This window comes from Schistocerca americana, chromosome 1, assembly GCF_021461395.2.
Source record: "Schistocerca americana isolate TAMUIC-IGC-003095 chromosome 1, iqSchAmer2.1, whole genome shotgun sequence".
Taxonomy (NCBI): Eukaryota; Metazoa; Arthropoda; class Insecta; order Orthoptera; family Acrididae; genus Schistocerca; species Schistocerca americana.
The window spans coordinates 286,108,499-286,130,185 of record NC_060119.1 but is presented as its reverse complement, the minus strand read 5'-3'; the positions used below and the strand labels follow the sequence as shown (position 1 = coordinate 286,130,185).

Sequence of the window (21,687 nt, the reverse complement as noted above, 5' to 3'; positions counted from 1 at the left end):
GATTGATTAAAGTCGCCTGCTGAAGTGAACCTAACCTAACCTAACCTAACCTAACCAGAAACATATTATATGTACTATAAAATATTATTGTATGTACTACAAAAATAAAGAACAAGCTGGATGCGTATATAAATTAGCTATGTCGCACTGCCTCCACAATGAAACCATATCCCTGAGGTCGTCAGGGATCGCTTCCACCCACTCTGGCATCTCCGACTCTAAAGACGGGGATTCACAGCTCGAATTAGGGTGACAATTGTTTAAATTGTGTCCGCAGCTCGTGGTCGTGCGGTAGCGTTCTCGCTTCCCGCACCCGGGTTCCCGGGTTCGATTCCCGGCGGGGTCAGGGATTTTCTCTGCCTCGTGGTGACTGGGTGTTGTGTGATGTCCTTAAGTTAGTTAGGTTTAAGTAGTTCTAAGTTCTAGGGGACTGATGACCATAGATGTGAAGTCCCATAGTGCTCAGAGCCATTTGAACCATTTTGTTTAAATTGTGACGTCAGAGGGGGTGGAGTGAAAACTGAATGATGGTCAGCAGTGAATGACGCCATGTGGTGGTTTGTGGCAGATGATGTTCTATGTGGAATGATGGTCAATTTGGAATGATGGTCTTTGACAGTTGCACTAAGTACATCAGACGCCGCCCTGAACTTGTAGCACTCGGCATTTTCGCGCGTTCATCGGGATTACGCTTCGCAGGTAGCTCCACTGGGCATATAGCCCATGCACAAGTGTTTCTTATGTCTTGAGGCAGTGATGCGAGCCGGAAAAATTGTGTGGTATTTGGCAGAGTTGTCACTGCAGCTCACGCGTAAGACCTGGCAGCTATGACCAGCGCGCAAGAGAAATACGTCGAAAATAAGTACAAGACAGCAGGTTTAGGCTTATCACACGACAATCCGTTTGCAGTGAAAAGAATAAACTGGATAAATTTAAAGATATTTTCAAATGATGTGAAATGAAACACTTCATAAAAGATGTTTATGTTGATGATCTATGGGTATTCCAAGATCTATTTGCATTGCGTGCTTGCAAAATGTGGCAACCTGATAGCAGTCCCTGCGCAGTGCAGTATCGGTGTTTCTGCTCGGAGCTGTCAGTGGACGGGATCTGTACAATACCCCGAGATCGTGGAGCAGCCTCCAGCGGCAATTCGGTCGACACAGCAGCCATGTAAATACCTGACATAACGAACTGTTACAAATCGATTACTTCGAGGACAGCACTGAGCCAGACGTCCTGTAGCGTGCCATTTGCAGTACATAGGGTGTGTGTTTATGGTATCTAGATGAAGTTCAGACGAAGTTTCTCACGATATTTGCAATGTGTTTGGATTTTTAGCTGTGCTTATAGGTGTATGTGATTTCTTTTTATGATTTGTACATAATTAGGGCATCCCCCAACAGGATAACACTTGGATCTTCCACACCACCAGCTCAGCTTTTCCCAGCAATTTTCTAGGGGCGGAAAATCCATGAATTCACAATTTCGAGACCCCTTAGGCGGCGGTATTGTGAAAGACAGGTACTTCCACACACACACACACACACACACACACACACACACACACACATGATTGCAATCGCAAAAAAGTAGATGTGGGGCACGGTGGAAAGTGGAAGATGTGGGATGATTTGTGAATTCATCTTCTAATGGGATAACACCGTAGCTTCCCCAAAAATGATGAAATAAATAAAATTCCAACCTATGTCGTTTCACACCAGTTCCCAGGTGGTGTGGAGCTGGGAAGGGGATGGTGTTTTGGAAAATTGGAAATTTGTGGTAAGTTCCTATGGGACCAAACTGCTGAGGTCATCGGTCCTTAGGCTTGCACACTACTTAATCTAACTTAAACCAACTTATACTAAGGACAACACACACACCCATGCCCAAGGGAGGACTCGAACCTCCGATGGGAGGAACCGTGTGAACCGTGGCAAGGTCCCTAGACCGCGCGGCTACACCGCGCGGTGGTGATGTTCTGGTAAGGGGAGCAGGAGGGGGCGGTATTGCGGAGTAGGCCAGTCAGTCTAGAGATGTGGGAAAGGACAGATTTCTGCAATCCCATCTGGAGGGAGAATCATTATTAGTTCAGCATATTACTACTATCCGTGTGCTGTCCACCACACACTGTAGCACCTAAGAATAATATTGACCAGCTAAGTCGGCGACAATCGTCTTTTGCACCGCCATGGCCCCGGCGATAACGCAGGCCGCGGGCAGCCGTGCAGTGACTTGGTAGTGGTCCCGGCTCAGTGCAGTAACGGTGTTTCTAATCGAGTGTACTAACGGTGTTCTATAGCATCACGCATCTGCACAGAACTGTTAGCGGAGAGCGCAAGTGTACAGACTTCATTTTTGGTCCGCCTTAGCCGTTTTGGCTTACTGTTTTCAAGGTCTTTGTAGGTGGAATTTAGGCGAAGTTTTTAGTATCGTTTTTCACAATATGTTTGGATCTTTATAGGCGATGTTTGCGGTACCTTTTTTGCAGTATGTTTGGATCTTTATAGGCGAGGATTGTTTTACTGTTTCTTGAATATTGGATCTGTAGCTGTGCTTTTGATTTTTTTGTAGATTGATGAACTGTAGCAGTGTAATTACGTAATTAGGGAGCGTAGTTGCTGGTCATTGTGATACTTGCACCTTCCTGAGCTTTTCATGGTAATTGTTGGCAGTGTTGAGAAATTGGAATTTGTGGTAAGGTCTTATGGGACCAAACTGCTGAGGTCATAGGTCCCTAAGCTTACATATTACTTAATCTAACTTAAACTAACTTACGCTAAGGACTACACTCACACCCATGCCCGAAGGAGGACTCAAACCTCCGACGGGGGAAGCAGCGCGGACCGTGACAAGACGCCCTAGATGGCGCGGCTACCCCGCGCGGCCGGTGGTGTTGGAAAACTCTTCCTACATAACAACCCAAATAAAGAAAGAACCCCCTCCCGCCATCACACTACATCCTTTCACACCAACAGCTTAGCTCAGACTGAGTTTTTCCTGCCAATTTGTAGATGGAGGATGGGAGGGGTGCAGAGGAGGGAGGGGTGGGAATGGTAATGGGAAAGGTGTGGGGGCAAATGGAAGGAGAGGAGAGGGGAAAACGCCTGAGATCATCCAGTGGCGTTTTCTGTGCGACGTTGCCATATCTTGAAAAAATTTGGCGACGATGGAGACTGTCCTTGCTTCAGCTCTCGCCTCTATTTGATGCTTCAAGCTGTTAGGCCATCTCCTTGCAGGCCATGTACAGCTTACACCCTGACAGCATTGACTTCTTCAAGTATCATAATGACATCTGCAGCTGACGAACAATAAATAAATTTTTTAACAATGATGTTTTCTTGTCAACACGTCGGATGCCTGCCAGGCCTCCACCCAATGCTCTACTGTATTCCCACCTCACTGTTCCACCATATCCCGGTGCAGTAGGTGTCGCACACCTGTCCCCCCCCCCCCTCCCATTCCGCCGAATTTTCAGTGGCTAACGTGGATTTAGTAGTGTGTGGTGCGTGGAAAACAGTTAAGGGCAAGCAGTGGTGCATCATCGTTGGAAGTTTTGTCTTCTATGAGTGCATTGCTGGATGAACTTGGTGGCAGTCAAGATAGTCCAGGTCGCAAAGCAACCATCCTAGTTAAATATTTGGGCTTTTTATGGTGCGTCCAGAGAAATTTGTTAACAGCGAGTATAGATTTAAGTGTCAGGAAGTCGTTTCAGAAAGTATTTGTATGGAGTGTAGCCATGTATGGAAGTGAAACATGGACGATAAGTAGTTTGGACGAGACGAGAATAGAAGCCTTTGAAAAGTGGTGCTACAGAAGAATGCTGAAGATTAGATGGGTAGATCACATAACTAATGAGGAGGTATTGAATAAAATTGGGGAGAAGAGGAGTTTGTGGCACAACTTGACAAGAAGAAGGGACCGATTGATAGGACATGTTCTGAGGCATCAAGGGATCACAAATTTAGCATTGGAGGGCAGCGTGGAGGGTAAAAATCGTAGAGGGAGACCAAGAGATGAATACACTAAACAGATACAGAAGGATGTAAGTTGCAGTAGGTAATGGGAGATGAAGAAGCTTGCACAGGATAGAGTAGCATGGAGAGCTCCATCAAACTGAAGACCACAACAACAACATGGTTCTTCCAAGGAAGTGATCCAATCCAACATGTCGATACCTACCCTGAAATTTTTCATACAGGAAGAATACACCAAAAGAAATACACTGGCAAAATTTTAGCTGATAAGTCGCACAGGAAGTATTTAAAAAGGAAGTATTTAAAAAAATGTTGAAGTTACTCATACTTGCAGCAGGGAGAGGTCTCTTATAAAAGCGGTTTGTACTGTTCTTCCTGCGTAGTGAACAATTTGACGATGCAGCCGTGACAAGAGCGTGAAATCCAAAGTGTACACACATGAATTTTAAGCGTTTAAACGTACCAAACGTACCTCGATTCATTAACTTTTTTTTAATAACTTGCATTTCATGTCGACAGCTAAACTATTGCAGATATAGTTTTAACTGAGGTGACTAGTACAAGAAACAAAATCAAGGCAATGTATGATGTTCTATTACAGACGACTTCCATTAATAGGGACTTTAATGTGTTTACACGAAATCTTGTATAGCAATTCCTGTAGCACAGTTCTTATATAACCTTTGAACAATGTATAGTTTGCTAACGACGGACCAGTTACTCCTTTATTCCCTGTAGTCCTAATAAAAATGCGAAGTGTCTATTGGACGACGAAAACAAACATTTTCCTTACATCAGGCACATATGATAAAAGGAGAAAGTAGTGCATTCAGGAACTTCATAGTAATTGCTAGTTTAATTTAGACACAATTGGGATAGAGGAAAACTATGGTCATGTACGAGGCATTCTTGATCAAATTCATAAAATGTAGTGATGCAAACTGACAAGGCACAAATATCTGAAGTTTAACAATACTGTTCCGTTTTTAAACCTAAAATGACGAAAAGATATCGGTAATTGTATTGCACTGTAGAATAATTCTCTATTGAAAGGCATAATCTCACTATTGGTTCCGGTTGGTATCCGAATTATATTAACGGTCTTTTCGTCGTCCTCCTGAGGACGGGGATGTTGTTATGTTCCAGGCTACGAGTCCCACAACAGCACTGAATTATTTTCTGCTTCTGGTAAGCAGACGTTTCAGCTGTAATATTAAAACTATTTTCTCCCACTTTTTCAGATTTTCCTCTGTCGATTAAAAGTTTTTCTTCTAATTTGCCTTGAGGTCCTGAGAAATATATAAATCTGCGGAAACAGTAATCCACTGACCTTATCACTGGCATTGTTGTATACAGATGTGTCATAGCTTTCATGAACTACAAGCGCTTCGTCTTTTTTCGCTCGAAATAATAAAGTATGTTTATCGCCCAGTCCAAGCACGAAGCCTGACGGTTTTTATACATAGCATTTTTAGGAGCAACAAGAAGCTTCGTCTTACATCTGCTTCGAATTTCTCTGTTGTACGAATATTAACCATTAATGACATCTCCTCTATATGTTTACTTGAATTAAAGTAGTTCACTTAAATCTTTCATCCATTTACACAATTCAATTTCGGATTTTACGAAACGAAACCAGCTTAGTAGATTGCTTAACTATAAGCGTTTTCTCCCTCCTTCATTTGACTACAACATTTACAGCCTTTTTCTTTGTCGTTTCAAGCTATAACGGTAATATATTACTTGGACGAGCGAGGTACTATAGTTTTGTTCTGGACCTTAATTAGCACAACAATCACGGTTCAAACCACAGTTCACAGAATCGTCAGAGCTATTTCCTGTTTCTTATAATGTTTCCACACCTTCTAACGAAATGCTGGCATCGTTAGAATGAATGTTTAAGGAATTAATTAATAAATAACACATATCTAGGTCTTCAAAAGAAGTAGGTGGCTTAGATTGTGTATCATGTTCTTCATATTTCATCTTTGGATGGTTGGAAACATTAATCGAATTGCACATCACTGTGAAACTCTAGAACCTGCACAAAGACAGACGCTATTAGCAAACATATACAGAGAAAACAAAAAAAAAATAATTCCGTTTTATCTCCATTGGTTACTCTTACCGACATCGCACAGGCAACTGACAATTATAATGGTTATTATAAGGGTTGCAAATACGAGCGGATAGTAACTGCGGCAATTGGGTCAGAGGAACTATCTACGGCCACTAACATTCTATCTATCTATCTACTGTATCTATCACTTGCACCTTGTCCCGCAGTGACGCAGAGTCGGCCATGGTTAATCGGATTTGGCATGTTAATGTTAAGGGATGGCCGGATGCCCTTCCTGCCGCCACCCCATACCCTGCGGGACAGAATTAGTGTACTCTAGCTGTCTGCGTCTAGTGTAAATCGTGAAATAGCGTGAATGTGTTTCAAACGTCTGCGAGTCTTGTAACTGAGGCGGGACGTGGGGACCAGCCCTGTATTCACCAAGTAGGCTGTGGAAGACCGCCTAAAAAGCACATCCAGGTTGGCCAGCACACCGGCCGTCGTCGTTAATCCGCCGGGAGGATTCGATCCGGGGCCGGCGCGCCTACCCGGGTTCAGGAAGCACCGCGTTAGCGCTCTCGGCTACCCTGGCGGGTCTACGGATACTAACATTCGTCTTGAAAATTACAATTGCATTCTGCCATGTAATCAGTTTACCGATCTCCCGTCAGCCAAGGCTATGAACCTGTCGTGTTACCCATGCGCTGTCTGCTACAGCTATAGTAGTGATGAACATTTCTCCACACGTCTGGCGAAGTATGAATTTGATAATTTTCAACATTTTTTAAAAATAATTGCAGTTTGTCTGGGCAGTTAAAATTTCAACATAGTGTTTCTTTTGGCGTAGTCGTCGTATATAAAATATTTCAGAGAGCGTTTCGACATGTCGGATTGAACTGTTCTCTTGTTAGATCTGTTTTCTGTAAGTGTAAGCTCATATTTTACCCTTTCACTAGACACAGAATGTTTGACAGTGGTTTTTGGTGACTGAGCTTGAGCGCCTATGTGAACTTTAATTTTGTTTGTGGGACTAGAGGTATTTGAACACTTGAACTGTTTTGCTGCAGTTAATATTGAGAGTCGTATGTAATAGAGTTGTTTCCTGATTTTCGCAATGAATATTTAGCATAATCAACTTTAATATTAGGTCACCATTAATAGTGAGGAACTGTATTTCCAGGCTATGAGTGTTTGTTTTAGAATGTCATCATTAATGAGCTGCTAAACAAAATTTGCCCATATGTGTTTAATTTTCGTTCTTGTGCTCGTTATGTTTGTTGTAATTTGAATCCATATTTGTGTAAGACCATCAGTCTCAAATGTGTGGGTTATTTTCAACAAACCTTTGTTTGACTTATACAATAATTATTTAGTTTAGACGCCGTTATTATTATGCCATATACTCAATCTGCTCCACTGTAGGGGGATCTGTACATATGTAACCTTGAGTGAGAAATACACCATTGCATTGTACATCTAAGGGGTCATCATGGTGGCTTTCCGGGTGACCGATAGCTATACAGATGTGTCAAAACAGAAAGACCGGTACTTTACTACCCACTGTATTCAAATATACATTCCATTGCACCTTGCTTTCAAGTGTCTGGTGACACGCTAAATTGCGAAGTACAAGTACCAGCCCACTGAAATGAACATTCCATAACTGGGCATTAAGGGCCACTGTCAGGTGTATAATTTCATCTACCGATAGAAGAAGGGCCTCTGACACCCATACATAACATAATTACGGAATGTTTACTTCTCTCAGCTAGTACTTGTACGTCACTGCAGCAAGTTGCAGTAGAATAGATACTTGTGTACAGCGAGTACCAAAGTTGCAAATCCACCTGCTATAGAGCAGATTGTTTAAATGGCATAAGATAACTATTCTGTATATTAAAAAGTGGTTACTTGTGATTGTAGTAACTATAAGTCTATCTTTGATGTTGTCACGGTGTCCTCCCAGAATAATGTTCACTCAGTTTTATAGTACTGGCTTTTACTTATATAAATACAATAGTTTACGATTTGATAGGTGTTTTGCCCATCGAAAAATTCCTTGATTCCAAACGAAAAGTTAGTTGCCAGAAGTAGGTGATGGTGGTTAACATGTAAGGTAGAGGTAACTGCAGCATTGACATTTCTTCTTTAACTATGCATACACCACTGGTAAAACAAGATAATTCTGGTGATTTTAGCAATTTTTACTTTATTTTATGACTTTATTATAGGAGAAAATTCACATAATTTTACAGTTTCATTAAGTAGCTCCTGGGGCATAAAACAGTTTTTCAATATATGTCAGTATCCTTTGAGATTAATATTCACTCGTGTTCTGCTTAGGGATTTGTTATCAATGCTATAAATTTTCATTGCTTGTAGAGAGTAGTTACAGACATCCACTACAACTGGTTATAATTCAACTGTAAACTGGTTACAGATAATATGTACTGTAATGACATTAACATTATGGAAACAGAAAATACGAGGGTGAGTCAAATGAAAACCTTAAATATTTTTTAAAATATTATTTATTGTGCAGAAGTGGTATAAAGCGGTATCACTTTTCAACATAATCTCCCCCGCGCTCAATGCAAGTCCTCCAGCGCTTACAAAGTGCATAAATTCCTTTAGAAAAATATTCTTTTGGTAGTCCGCTCAACCACTTATGAACCGCCTGTCGTACCTCTTCATCAGAACGGAACTTCTTGCCTCCCATTGCGTCTTTGAGTGGTCCAAACATATGGAAATCACTTGGGGCAAGGTCTGGGTTGCTCGCTCTCTTCGTTTCCAGTTGGTGGAAGTGAACCGAGGTTTCGTCCCCAGTAACAATTCTTGCAAGGAACCCATCACATTCTCGTTCAAAGCGCCGAAGAAGTTCTTCACAAGCATCAGCACGTCGTTCTCTCATTTCAGGAGTCATCTGCCTTGGCACCCATCTTGCAGACACTTTGTGAAACTGGAACACATCATGCCCAGTGTGGTGTGCTGACCCATGACTAATCTGTAAACATGCTGTAATGTCATTCAGTGTCACTCGGCGGTTTTCCTTAACTATGGCTTCAACTGCTGCAGTGCTCTGTGGAGTCACAACTTGTTGTGCCAGACCTGGACGAGTAGCATCTTCCACTGAAGTCACACTATTTGCGAACTTCCTACTCCATTCGTAGACTTGCTGTTGTGACAAAAATGCATCACCGTACTGAACCTTCATTCGTCGATGAATTTCGATAGGTTTCACACCTTCACTACGCAAAAACCGAATAAAAGAACGCTGTTCTTCCGCAGTGGTTAGCACACTGGACTCGCATTCGGGAGGACGACGGTTCAATCCCGTCTCCGGCCATCCTGATTTAGGTTTTCCGTGATTTCCCTAAATCGATTCAGGCAAATGCCGGGATGGTTCCTTTGAAAGGGCACGGCCGATATCCTTCCCAATCCTTCCCTAACCCGAGCTTGCGCTCCGTCTCTAATGACCTCGTTGTCGACGGGACGTTAAACACTAACCACCACCAACGCTGTTCTTCCCTGGTACAAGTCGCAAGTGGGGCGGCCATCTTTATGCTGATACTGCGACGGTATGTGTGCATCTCACTATGCTGCCACCTACTGGCCATTCTGCACGCTGTTTGCAGCACGCTTACCAACTTACAGGATAACGAAATTTCGATTTGTTATTACAAATTTAAGGTTTTCATTTGACTCACCCTCGTATTATTGGCTTAATATTTTGCTTGGTTTACGATAATTGTAATTCCATTTATACTGTGTCATAAGCACAAGAATTTAAACCTGATCAGATGCCCGGTATGAAATTACAATGAAATCCAGACCATTAGGTGCTTACAGGCGTTGATAAATATCAGCAGGGATACAGAGGATAGTGCGACTGCACGGTCTTATCTCTGGCACGCTCCCCGTGAGACCCACATTTCCAACTTAGCGTCCACAGACTACATTCGTAATGCCCCTGTTCACTATACTCATTACTCGCGGCAGGCAATCTACCGATTCCCGTAAGAGTTTGAGCAATGTGACTGTATCCGCACTGAAGAAGATCATTGTCCGGTAAGCCTTATCTGTATGAAAATGGTGTATGAAGATAACATCTTCATGTAGATGCCCGATAGGTTTGACACCTTGTAACATATACGTTGCCAGAACTGCTGTTATGTTGTCTATGCATTGATGTAAAGTAATTTCTGGAATTTTTTTGCCATGTGCACAGGTGTATCTAGAGATGTTATTTATGTAACCATGCTGCACCCACAGGTTATTTTATTTGTAACTGCTGATCATATACAGGGTGGCGCACGAAATGTGTTACCAATTGTTTCTTTCACAATTTACGACGCACATTAGATATCCCGCTGGGATCTAGAGCACTACCAGCAGAGCTTGGAAAAACAAATGAGTTACGAAATGACGTGTAATTCACGATACTGCCGCTAGGAGACTAGTAAGCAGCAATGGCTGACAATGGAAGGCTGACGACACAGCAACGATCGGCAATTGTGTTACTTTTTCATGAAACGAAAAGCCTTGTTGTGACTCGAGGCGTTTTCGACAACAGTTTAACGCACGATGAGTCCCTTGCAAGAAGACCATCCACAGGTTGTACGATAAATTTGTACAGGAAGGAACAGTATTAGAAGCGAAGCGACCTCGGCCTAAGCCTGTTTGTTCGCCGGAGAATATTGAAGCGGTACGAGTTGCTGTACAGAGAAGTCCCGGGAAATCGTGTAGATAGGCGGCAGTGCAACTGAGAATATCCAGACACTCCTTCCAACGCATTCTTAAAAGTGACCTCCATATGTACCCATACAAGATGACCTATGCACAGAAGTTCACTGAAGAACACAAGCAGCAGAGACTACCGTTTGCTCAGTGGGCGGAGGATAGGGAAGAAACTCTCAACAACGTTTGGTTTTCAGACGAGGCGCATTTTCATTTAGACGGTGTGATTAACAAACAAAATGTACACTTTCGGGGCACTGAAAACCCACAAGTGCTTCATGAACGATAACATTATGCTCCGAGGATTACAGCGTGGGCAGCAATTTCCAGTCACGGACTTACTGGACCCTTTTTATTTGAAGAAACTGTGAACAGCGAGCGTTATTTGGGCATGCTTCGCAATAGCTTCATTCCACAGCTTCTTGCTACTGCCTTGCACTTCAACACGCAGTGGTTCATGCAAGATGGAGCAAGGCCACATATGCAAACACTGTGTTGGAGTTTTTACACGAGCATTTCGACATGCGGATCATTTCATTCAGGTTTCCAGGTCGCTTCAATGACGGACAAAATTGCCCCCCCCCCCCCCCCCCACAATAGTCCAGACCTCAATCCTTGTGACTTTTTTCGGGGGTACCTAAAGGAAAAAATTTTCGCGTAACGTCCACGTGATTTAATGAAGCTCAGAAGACTTATTCTTCAAGTTTGCAGTGAAATTACGGAAAACATGTGCCGTAGGGTAATCACTAACTTTAGTGTTCGTTTGATGGAGGTTAGGAAACGAAATGGTGGACATATTGAGCATGTGCTGAGTTAGAACAGATCTCCATGGACGGCTCTTCTTTATAGTATATGTTCAAAAATGGTTCAAATGGCTCTGAGCACTATGGGACTTAACATCTGTGGTCATCAGTCCCCTAGAACTTAGAACTACTTAAACCTAACTAACCTAAGGACATCACACACATCCATGCCCGAGGCAGGATTCGAACCTGCGACCGTAGCAGTCGCGCTGTTCCGGACTGAGCGCCTAGAACCGCTAGACCACTGCGGCCGGCTATAGTATATGTTCCTTTCAGATTGTATTGACAATAAAGTTTATATTCAAAAACAAAATGGTAACACATTTCGTGCGCCATCCTGTACAAAGATGTGATAGTATTATGAATTTTCATTTCTTTCCTTATCTTATTTTTTAAAATTGCAACAAATGTATTGAAATTTTACATGTTTTTTAATCTACATCTTGTTCTTATAGAAAAAAAAAACCGCTATCCGAACAGGCCTTGAAGGTACAACGGTACTGACCGGCCGTCGTGTTAGCCTTAGTCAGGTGTCACCGGGTGCGGATATGAAGGGTCATGTGGTCAGCACCGGCCGTTGTCTGTTTTCGTGACCGGTGCCGCTACTTCTCAGTCAAGTAGCTCCTCAATTGACCTCACAGGGGCTGAGTGCACCCGGCTTGCCAACACTACTCGACAGACCTGTACACTGACTCAGCCAAGTGTTGGCCAAGCCTGACTGCGCTTAACTTCGGTGATCGGTGTTACCACTGTCGCAAGGCCGTTGGCGCTGATCTTATAGATAGCGTGGTTAATTTCCAAGACAGTCTGCTCTACTGTATTATCATAAACGACAATTTTTCATCTTATGTGTTGCTTTTGGGTTGGGTTGTTTGGGGGAAGAGACCAAACAGCGAGGTCATCGGTCTCATCGGATTAGGGAAGGTTGGGGAAGGAAGTCGGCCGTGCCCTTTCAAAGGAATCATCCAAGCATTTGCCTGGAGTGATTTATGAAAATCACGGAAAACCTAAATCAGGATGGCCGGACGCGGGATTGAACCGTCGTCGTCCCGAATGCGAGTCCAGTGTGCTACCACTGCACCACGTCGCTCGGTTGTTGCTTTTGGCTTAGCAGTACAGAGCTTCATGTTATGTTCTTAAAACAGCAAACTCAGCCTCTGTGCAACGATTTACACTTCATCTTCATCGTAATTTGGTTTAAGAATATCATATGAAACACAAATGAACACTTGTTCAAAACTACCTCATAGATTAAAACAGTGTGCTGGACTGGACCTGGGCCCTGGGACAAAGACAGTAACTTGAAAACCATTATTTTGAGATTGTGATAAATAGGTACATGAAATTGCCGACCAGTACACAATAGGGACTGCTAGAGTTAGATATGTTGAAGCTAGTGGTGACACTGTACGATACACAGGCAGTTGAGAAAGTCTGAAAGTGTCTGAAAAAATGAAAATTACAAGATAAAATGTGTTTTTCAGTGGGGTTCTGTATGTCATTGACATAGTAGTGAGGTTTGTATACGAGAATATTGCTCCTCATTGCATTATTAAGAATTATTGTTCACTTTTGAGAGCCTTTGGTATGATTTTGGTATGGCGTAATTTTTACAGTTTTAATTTTTTCCTGTTTAATTTTGCTCTATAGATACTTCAAATAAGATCTCTGATGGTGGTATCATAGCACGAAGATAAGCGCCAACGTTACAATGTTCCCATAGAACAATTTTGCATTATCTTGCTCTTTATTTTGCAGGAAAAAATAGTAAATTATACTGAAATAGATGTATCCGTGACGTACGATTTCTGGAGAGCGACGTATGACTTCAATTCACTGTCGGATGCCGTTCCACACGATATGCTGCGCCTTTTACCTCACATGGGGCAAAAGATATGTGAAATCCAACTGGACTCCCCAGAGATGAAAGATTTTATCCGGTAAGTGTGACTCTGCTCAACTATCATTACCTGTCAAACATGACATCAGTAACTCGTACTGCTAGACAGGTTATACAAAGTCTTTATTTTCGATTTCAGGTCGGCGCCTAGTTTTGACGTCGTTATTGTCGAGCGACTAATGTACCAGTGCTACTACGGCCTCGTACACAAGGTGGGATCACCACCACTCATAGGCTTTGTCTCGCTTACTGCGCTCGGTCCGCTGCACGTAATGCAAGGAAATCCCAACAACCCCGCCTATTGTCCTGATATGTCACTCCCCTACAACGACCACATGTCGTTCTGGGAAAGAATGTACAACGCATACATAATGGGCCTCTTTCTACACTCATGGAACTATGTAATTATGCCAGATCAAGAGCGGATAATGAGGAAATATTTTGGCCCTGACGCTCCATCTGTGTACGAAATGGAACGAAACTGCAGCCTCCTTCTTATAAATAATCATTACAGCATGAATTACCCACGGCCGCTGCTTCCCAACATGGTAGAGCTGACAGGACTACATCTTGAGAAACAGCGACGGCCTCTGCCCAAGGTTAGTGCTTAATATTGTGACCTATAGGCTAGAAAATTTTGTATTCCGCAAATCGCGCTTAACAACTAAACCCCGTTAAAGATGAATTGTTTGAGCGCACCTACCGCGTACAACTACAGTGTTGCCAACGTAGCGTTACTTTTGTTGTCGCTTCAACAATGAGGTGACAGATTGGCTTACATGGCTCTGAGCACTATGGGACTTAACTTCTGAGGTCATCCGTCCCCTAGAACTTAGAACTACTGAAACCTAACTAACCTAAGGACATCACACACATCCATGCCCGAGGCAGGATTCGAACCTGCGACAAACTGTAGCGCCTAGAGCCGCTCGGCCACCCCGGCCGGCAGGTGACAGAAGTCACGCGATAGCAATATACACATATCACGTACACAAGGTATAAAAGAGCAGTGCATTATTGTAGCTGTCATTTGTACCTAGTTGATTCACGTGAAAACGTTTCCTACGTGATTAGGGCCGCAGAATTCTAGTTAGAGTTAAGACGCATGGAACATTCCATTTCGGAAGTCGTTAGGGCATTCAATATTCCGAGATGCATAGTGTCAAATTTCAGGCATTACCTCTCACCACAGAGAACGCAGTGGCCGAAGGCCTGCACTTAAAACGAGCGGGAGAAACAGCGTTTGTGTAGTGTTGTACTAACAGACAAGCAGCATTGCGCGAAATAACAGCAAAGGTCAATGTGGAAGATACAACGGACGTGTCCGTTAGGACAGTGCAACGAAATTTGGCTTTACTGGGCTATGGCAGCAGACGACCGACACGAGTGCCTTTGCTAACAGTACATCTACATCTACATCTACACGACTACTCTGCAATTCACATTTAAGTGCTTGTCAGAGGGTTCATCGAACCACAATCATACTATCTCTCTACCATTCCACTCCCGAACAGCGCGCGGGAAAAACGAACACCTAAACCTTTCTGTTCGAGCTCTGATTTCTCTTATTTTATTTTGATGATCATTCCTGCCTATGTAGGTTGGGCTCAACAAAATAATTTCGCATTCGGAAGAGAAAGTTGGTGACTGAAATTTCGTAAATAGATCTCGCCGCGACGAAAAACATCTTTGCTTTAATGACTTCCATCCCAACTGGCGTATCATATCTGCCACACTCTCTCCCCTATTACGTGATAATACAAAACGAGCTGCCCATTTTTGCACCCTTTCGATGTCCTCCGTCAACCCCACCTGGTAAGGATCCCACACCGCGCAGCAATATTCTAACAGAGGACGAACGATTGTAGTGTAAGCTGTCTCTTTAGTGGACTTGTTGCATCTTCTAAGTGTCCTGCCAATGAAACGCAGCCTTTGGCTCGCCTTCCCCACAATATTATCTATGTGGTCTTTCCAACTGAAGTTGTTCGTAATTTTAACACCCAGGTACTTAGTTGAATTGACAGCCTTGAGAATTGTACTATTTATCGAGTAATCGAATTCCAGCGGATTTCTTTTGGAACTCATGTGGATCACCTCACACTTTTGTTTATTTAGCGCCAGCTGCCACCTGCCACACCATACAGCAATCTTTTCTAAATCGCTTTGCAACTGATACTGGTCTTCGGATGACCTTACTAGACGGTAAATTGCAGCAACATCTGCGAGCAATCTAAGAGAACTGCTCAGATTGTCACCCAGGTCATTTATATAGATCAGGAACAACAGAGGTCCCAGGACGCTTCCCTGGGGAACACCTGATATCACTTCAGTTTTACTCGATGATTTGCCGTCTATTACTACGAACTGCGACCTTCCTGACAGGAAATCACGAATCCAGTCGCACAACTGAGACGATACCCCATAGGCCCGCAGCTTGATTAGAAGTCGCTTGTGAGGAACGGTGTCAAAAGCTTTCCGGAAATCTAGAAATACGGAATCAACCTGAGATCCCCTGTCGATAGCGGCCATTACTTCGTGCGAATAAAGAGCTAGCTGCGTTGCACAAGAACGATGTTTTCTGAAACCATGCTGATTACGTGTCAATAGATCGTTCCCTTCGAGGTGATTCATAATGTTTGAATACAGTATATGCTCCAAAACCCTACTGCAAACCGACGTCAATGATATAGGTCTGTAGTTAGATGGATTACTCCTACTACCCTTCTTAAACACTGGTGCGACCTGCGCAATTTTCCAATCTGTAGGTACAGATCTATCGGTGAGCGAGCGGTTGTATATGATTGCTAAGTAGGGAGATATTGTATCAGCGTAATCTGAAAGGAACCTAATCGGTATACAATCTGGACCTGAAGACTTGCCCGTATCAATCGATTTGAGTTGCTTCGCAACCCCTAAGGTATCTACTTCTAAGAAACTCATGCTAGCAGCTCTTCGTGTTTCAAATTCTGAAATATTCCATTCGTCTTTCCTGGTGAAGGAATTTCGGAAAACTGCGTTCAATAACTCCGCTTTAGCGGCACAGTCGTGGGTAACAGTACCATCGGCACTGGGCAGCGAAGGTATTGACTGCGTCACGCCGCTTGTGTACTTTACATACGACCAGAATTTCTTCGGATTTTCTACCAAATTTCGAGACAATGTTTCGTTGTGGAACCTATCAGAGGCATCTCGCATTGAAGTCCGTGCCAAATTTCGCGCGTCTGTAAATTTTAGCCAATCTTCGGGATTTCGCGTTCTTCTGAACTTTGCTTGCTTTTTCCGTTGCGTCTACAACAGCGTTCGGACCTGTTTTGTGTACCAGGGGGGATCAGTTCCATCTCTTACCAATTTGTGAGGTATGAATCTCTCAATTGCTGTTCCTACTACATCTCTGAATTTGAGCCACATCTCGTCTACATTTGCATAGTCAGTTCGGAAGGAATGGAGATTGTCTCTTAGGAAGGCTTCTAGTGACACTTTATCCGCTTTTTTAAATCAACTGCAGCTGCTCTCCCGAGGTCGTGACCGTATCGGTTGGACACTAGACCGCTGGAAAACCGTGGCCGGGTCAGATGAGGCTCCATTTCAGATGTTAAGAGCTGATGGTAGGGTTAGAATGTGGAGCGGACTTCACGAAGCCATGGACCCAAGTTGTCAACAACGCACTGTTGTGGTGTCGGCTTCATAATGGTGTGGGCTGTGTTTACGTGGAACGGACTGAGTGGTTCAACTGAACCGATCATTAACAGGAAATACTTATGTTCGGCTACAAGGAGACCATTTCATGACTTCATGTACCCAAACAATGACGGAATTTTTATGGACGACAATGCGCCATGTCACCGATCTACCACTGTTCGAGATAGGTTTGAAGAACATCCTGGACAGTTTATCACGGTATAAGTGTATATTTTTATTTTTATAATTATATATTTTATGATTTTGGTTGGGGTGGATTTAAATATTGTGGGCTAACATGAGACTTTTAATTAACTTATACCGCGATAACACTCGTACGGACATCGGCTGCCCCGAAGTACGTACGATATAATATTTTTTTAAACACAGCGCGCGACTCAACGCCTTCTAATAAATATTTTGCGTGAGCGCTGCTATTTAGAAAAGAAAATATGCGTATTCTTACGCAAACTGTAATTATTAATATGGGTCTCAGGGGCTACTGGTTATTTATGTACCAAATTACATAAAGATTAACTGAGATACTGCGGAATGTAATGATTTTCAATGCTTCTTGTTCATTATTTGCAAGGCAAAACTGGAGAGAATCTCGTCTGCCGTTAGGCGGCCAAAATAAAACATACTGAACTCATTCAGTGCTGTGAATTTTGGTAACTGAAATTAATTTTAACTTCGAAATTAATGAAAGATCAAAATTGGGAATCTCTCGCATTTACATTTAATAAAATGCGTAATGGCTGACCAAGTCCTGCTAGGGGAGATGAGCTCCCTGCGTTACGAAGTCCTGTAAAACCTTTGTTAATTATAATTAAAGGTTGCGATCATGAGAGGTGACAACTAAGTGAGTCACACACACTTTCTAATAACAATTCCTATTATATGTTTCAAAAATACAGATAAAACTTACGTTAACTATCAGACAGCACTACAATGGCGGCCTACCGCTAGACGAAACAAAACAGGCGAGATAGTTCAATCAAAGCATTGTCTCTGATCTTCATGGCCTATGTTACACAGAGATTATACCAAAAAAACTGTGTTTTGTTAATTACATCGATATTTGTGTCTTGATAATAATAACTTACGTTCTTTACTATTTGTCATACATCGCGCACACGTACACAGTCTTGAAATAATTTATAATTCACAAGTCTCATAACAAAAACTGCCTTTCCCTTTCTCCAAATGTCTATTTATGTGACGTACCGTCACAAGTTCGAGCGATTGGTTTGGCCACCCAGATCACCCCACATGAATCCCGTCGAGCGTATATGGGATATAATCGAGAGGTTGCACAAAAAAGCCTGCACCGGCATCACTTTAGTAAGTATGAACGGCCATAGAGGCAGCAGGGTTCAGTACTTTTGCAGGGGACTTAACAACGACTTATTAAATCCATGCAACGTCGAGTTGCTGCATTAGGTTGGGCAAACGGAGATCCGACTCGATATTGGGAGGTATCCCATGATTATTGTCTCCTCGGTGAAAGGACGCAAGCAAGACCACCGCCGCGCTGGGTAGCCGCGCCCTCCCAGGCGTCTTGTCGCGGTCTGCGCAGCTTCCCCGTCGGAGGTTCGAGTCCTCCCTCGGGCATGGATGTGTGTGTTGTCCATAGCGTAAGTTAGTTTAAGTTGGATTAAGTAGTGAGTAACCTTAGGGACTGGTGACGTAAGCAGTTTGGTCCCATAAGATCTTGCCGCAAATTTTACAAGATCATCAGGGGGAAGAAGATACAAAGGGAGGAAATGGCGACTGTCTTCTTACTAGCTGTATACACAAAATGTTTGCTACGATTGTCTTCATAGCAGTTGTGTACACAAAATGTTTGCTGCATTGTCTTGAACGGGTGAGAACCGCTATACTCATAATCACGCAAAACTTCTTTAGTAGACGAGCAGCTTGCAAGGATGACGTTTCCTGTTCGACGCATCAGCAGTTACGCCCCTCTTGTGCGTCACAGTATCCTGCGACAATTTCTGGAGAGCTTTTTCAGGCCTGACCTGGTCAGTTTCTCAACTTCACTGACAGTAAATTCTTTACTTTCGAGGGCGTCAAACTACGACGAGAGCGAAAATTTATTAGCGTCGCACACACATGTCGCTATCAACGAATTTCGATTTTGCTTGTCTATTTAACGTTCACCAATAACTTTAGACTATTGTAGTCGTAATGTGCGAATTATTTTGTTTTGTAACGGTTTCTAAAGCAATCGTGTGGTGTTTGTTTTAATCAGCTTGTGTGGCGTAAAGGTATGTTTGCATGGGCCATAAAAATTGTATATTCAGACAATGTTATCTGGCAACATCGCGGCCAAACGAATTGCAGTCACATGTAACACAACACAAACGGCGACTATTCCCCAGCAATGTTTCCTGCAATAAATTTACGAGCCGGAAATGCTTTCAAGGAAGTACAACATGTTCCAAAAGCCGTGCGCGAAAATGGGAGTTTTCATGGGGTCATATGTCAGATATTATTGATCACAGACAAAAGGTAGCACGGCCTAGCGACCTTTTGTATACCTATCAGGAAACTAGGCACACTTCCATACAGTACAAGGTTAAAATTTAAACATTAGACACTTCCTCTAGTCCAGGTTCAAAAATGGTTCAAATGGCTCTGAGCACTATGGGACTTAACTTCTGAGGTCATCAGACCCCTAAAACTTAAAACTACTTAACCCTAACTAACCTACGGACATCACACACATCCATGCCCGAGGCAGGATGCGAACCTGCGACCGTAGCGGTCGCGCGGCTCCAGACTGTAGCGCCTAGAACCGCTCGGCCACTCCGGCCGGCCTCTAGTCCAGGCAAATTGAGCAAATCGATTGGTTGTTTTGCGTTATATGTGGTGTAGAGTGGACCTTAGGCAGCTTATAAAAGCAACATTTGCCCAAGGGCGATTCCTGAGAAAACTCAGAAAAACCATTGTTTTTGAATACGAAAAGTACCAGTTGTGGAGACGATCTGTTGTATAATGTCTATTCATGGAAGATTGTTGAAATTTTTTCCGTATTTTCTGAAGATGATATTCTCTGGAACTCAGATACTTTTTTCGATAACATTATCTGTGACCGAGAACCAGAAGTTCTAAGTTTCCGTACTTATGCAGAAAAACACAAAGACCGGTTTTTAGCCAGTTTTGGACAGTGGTCTACACTTATCCAAATAACTAAGCGTAGTAAATGGCTCAATTTTTATCTGTACATTCTTGAGACATTCATCTAGAAACGTGTTTTCCCATTTTCTAGAATCTATGTCCGTTCTCAATGTACAGCCTAAAAACCAGGATTTTCGGGTTTCAAAAGTACCAGTTGTGGGAATAGCCACCCCTATAATTCATTTTCATGGAAAATCGTCAAAATTGTTACCATTTCTTATTATGATCCTTTTCTCGCGGAACAATGAAAGTTTTTTCGAAATCATTATCCGTTAGTGAGATCCAGACGTTGAAAGTTACTGTACATTTGCACGTAAAATGCGGTCTAAGGAGTAAATGTATTTTAACTGACGAAGTGAACACGTGGCAAGGATTCTAGGTCATCACAAGGGTTCTGAGAGCACCAAACTATGGTTTTAGTCTACATTTTTACACAGAATAAACTTTATGACACCCTGTCTCTGTATAATGGGCAGTGTACGTCTATATGAATATGCTCAAAGTCATACACCAGTGATAAAAAGTGGCCTAAAAAGGGTGTTACGATGTCTGAAAAGAACTTAAAATGACTGCAAAAAATTATGTAACACTGGAAAGTCTGCGAATTCAATAAAGTATTTCTAATAAAAATTTTCCTCTTTTAAACTGCAAATCATAAGCCGGGCATTTCTGATGAACTACGATCGATGAGCAAAGTATCCAGAAAAAATGTAAGGCGAATGAGTTAGTGTTATATTATGCGTGCTTATTTGCTCTTTTTATGTCAAAGTATATAAACGAACCGTCAAAATTTTACTGACCTATAGAATCCGTTTTACATAAGCGGCACATCCTTCTATAGCAGGGAGAAGAAGAGAACCAGCGAAAAAAGGCGAATATGTCCTCTTTAAAAACCCTGACAGAGAAGTTCTCATACCGCCTTCCTCAACAAAAACTATGGCATGCAAACATATTCGCAATTTTTTGTGCCGAAACAGAGTAGCAGAGAGGCAGTGGCGATGAAGGAGAGCCGGCCGCTGTGGCCGAGCGGTTCCAGGCACTTCAGTCTGGAACCGCGCGACCGCTAGGTCGCAGGTTCGAATCCTGCCTCGGGCATGGATGTGTGTGATGTCCTTAGGTTAGTTAGGTTCAAGTAGTTCTGATGACGTCAGATGTTAAGAACCATTTGAACCATTTGATGAAGGAGAGAGTGTTGGTGGAAGAGAAAGAAAGAGGAAAGAGTGATGGTGGGAGAGAGAAAGTGGCAGAGAAAGAGAGATGGATGAAGACAATAATATTGAAAACCAAAGGGAGAGGAGATATTGATGGTCAGTGAGAGACAGAAGGAGTAAAAGAGGAAGAGAGATGGGT

At 42.8% G+C, this 21,687-nt stretch overlaps 1 protein-coding gene across 2 annotated transcripts in view; it reads left to right on the top strand.

Moving 5' to 3' along the window:
• Window positions 1–21,687, top strand: part of LOC124594393 (UDP-glycosyltransferase UGT5-like) — a 143,424-nt gene that overhangs the window by 55,571 nt on the left and 66,166 nt on the right. For both annotated transcript variants that reach the window (XM_047132771.1, XM_047132765.1), the window contains exons 3-4: window positions 13,335–13,516; window positions 13,616–14,075. In XM_047132771.1, coding sequence (XP_046988727.1) covers window positions 13,335–13,516; window positions 13,616–14,075 — 642 coding nt within the window. The remainder of the gene's footprint in view (window positions 1–13,334; window positions 13,517–13,615; window positions 14,076–21,687) is intronic.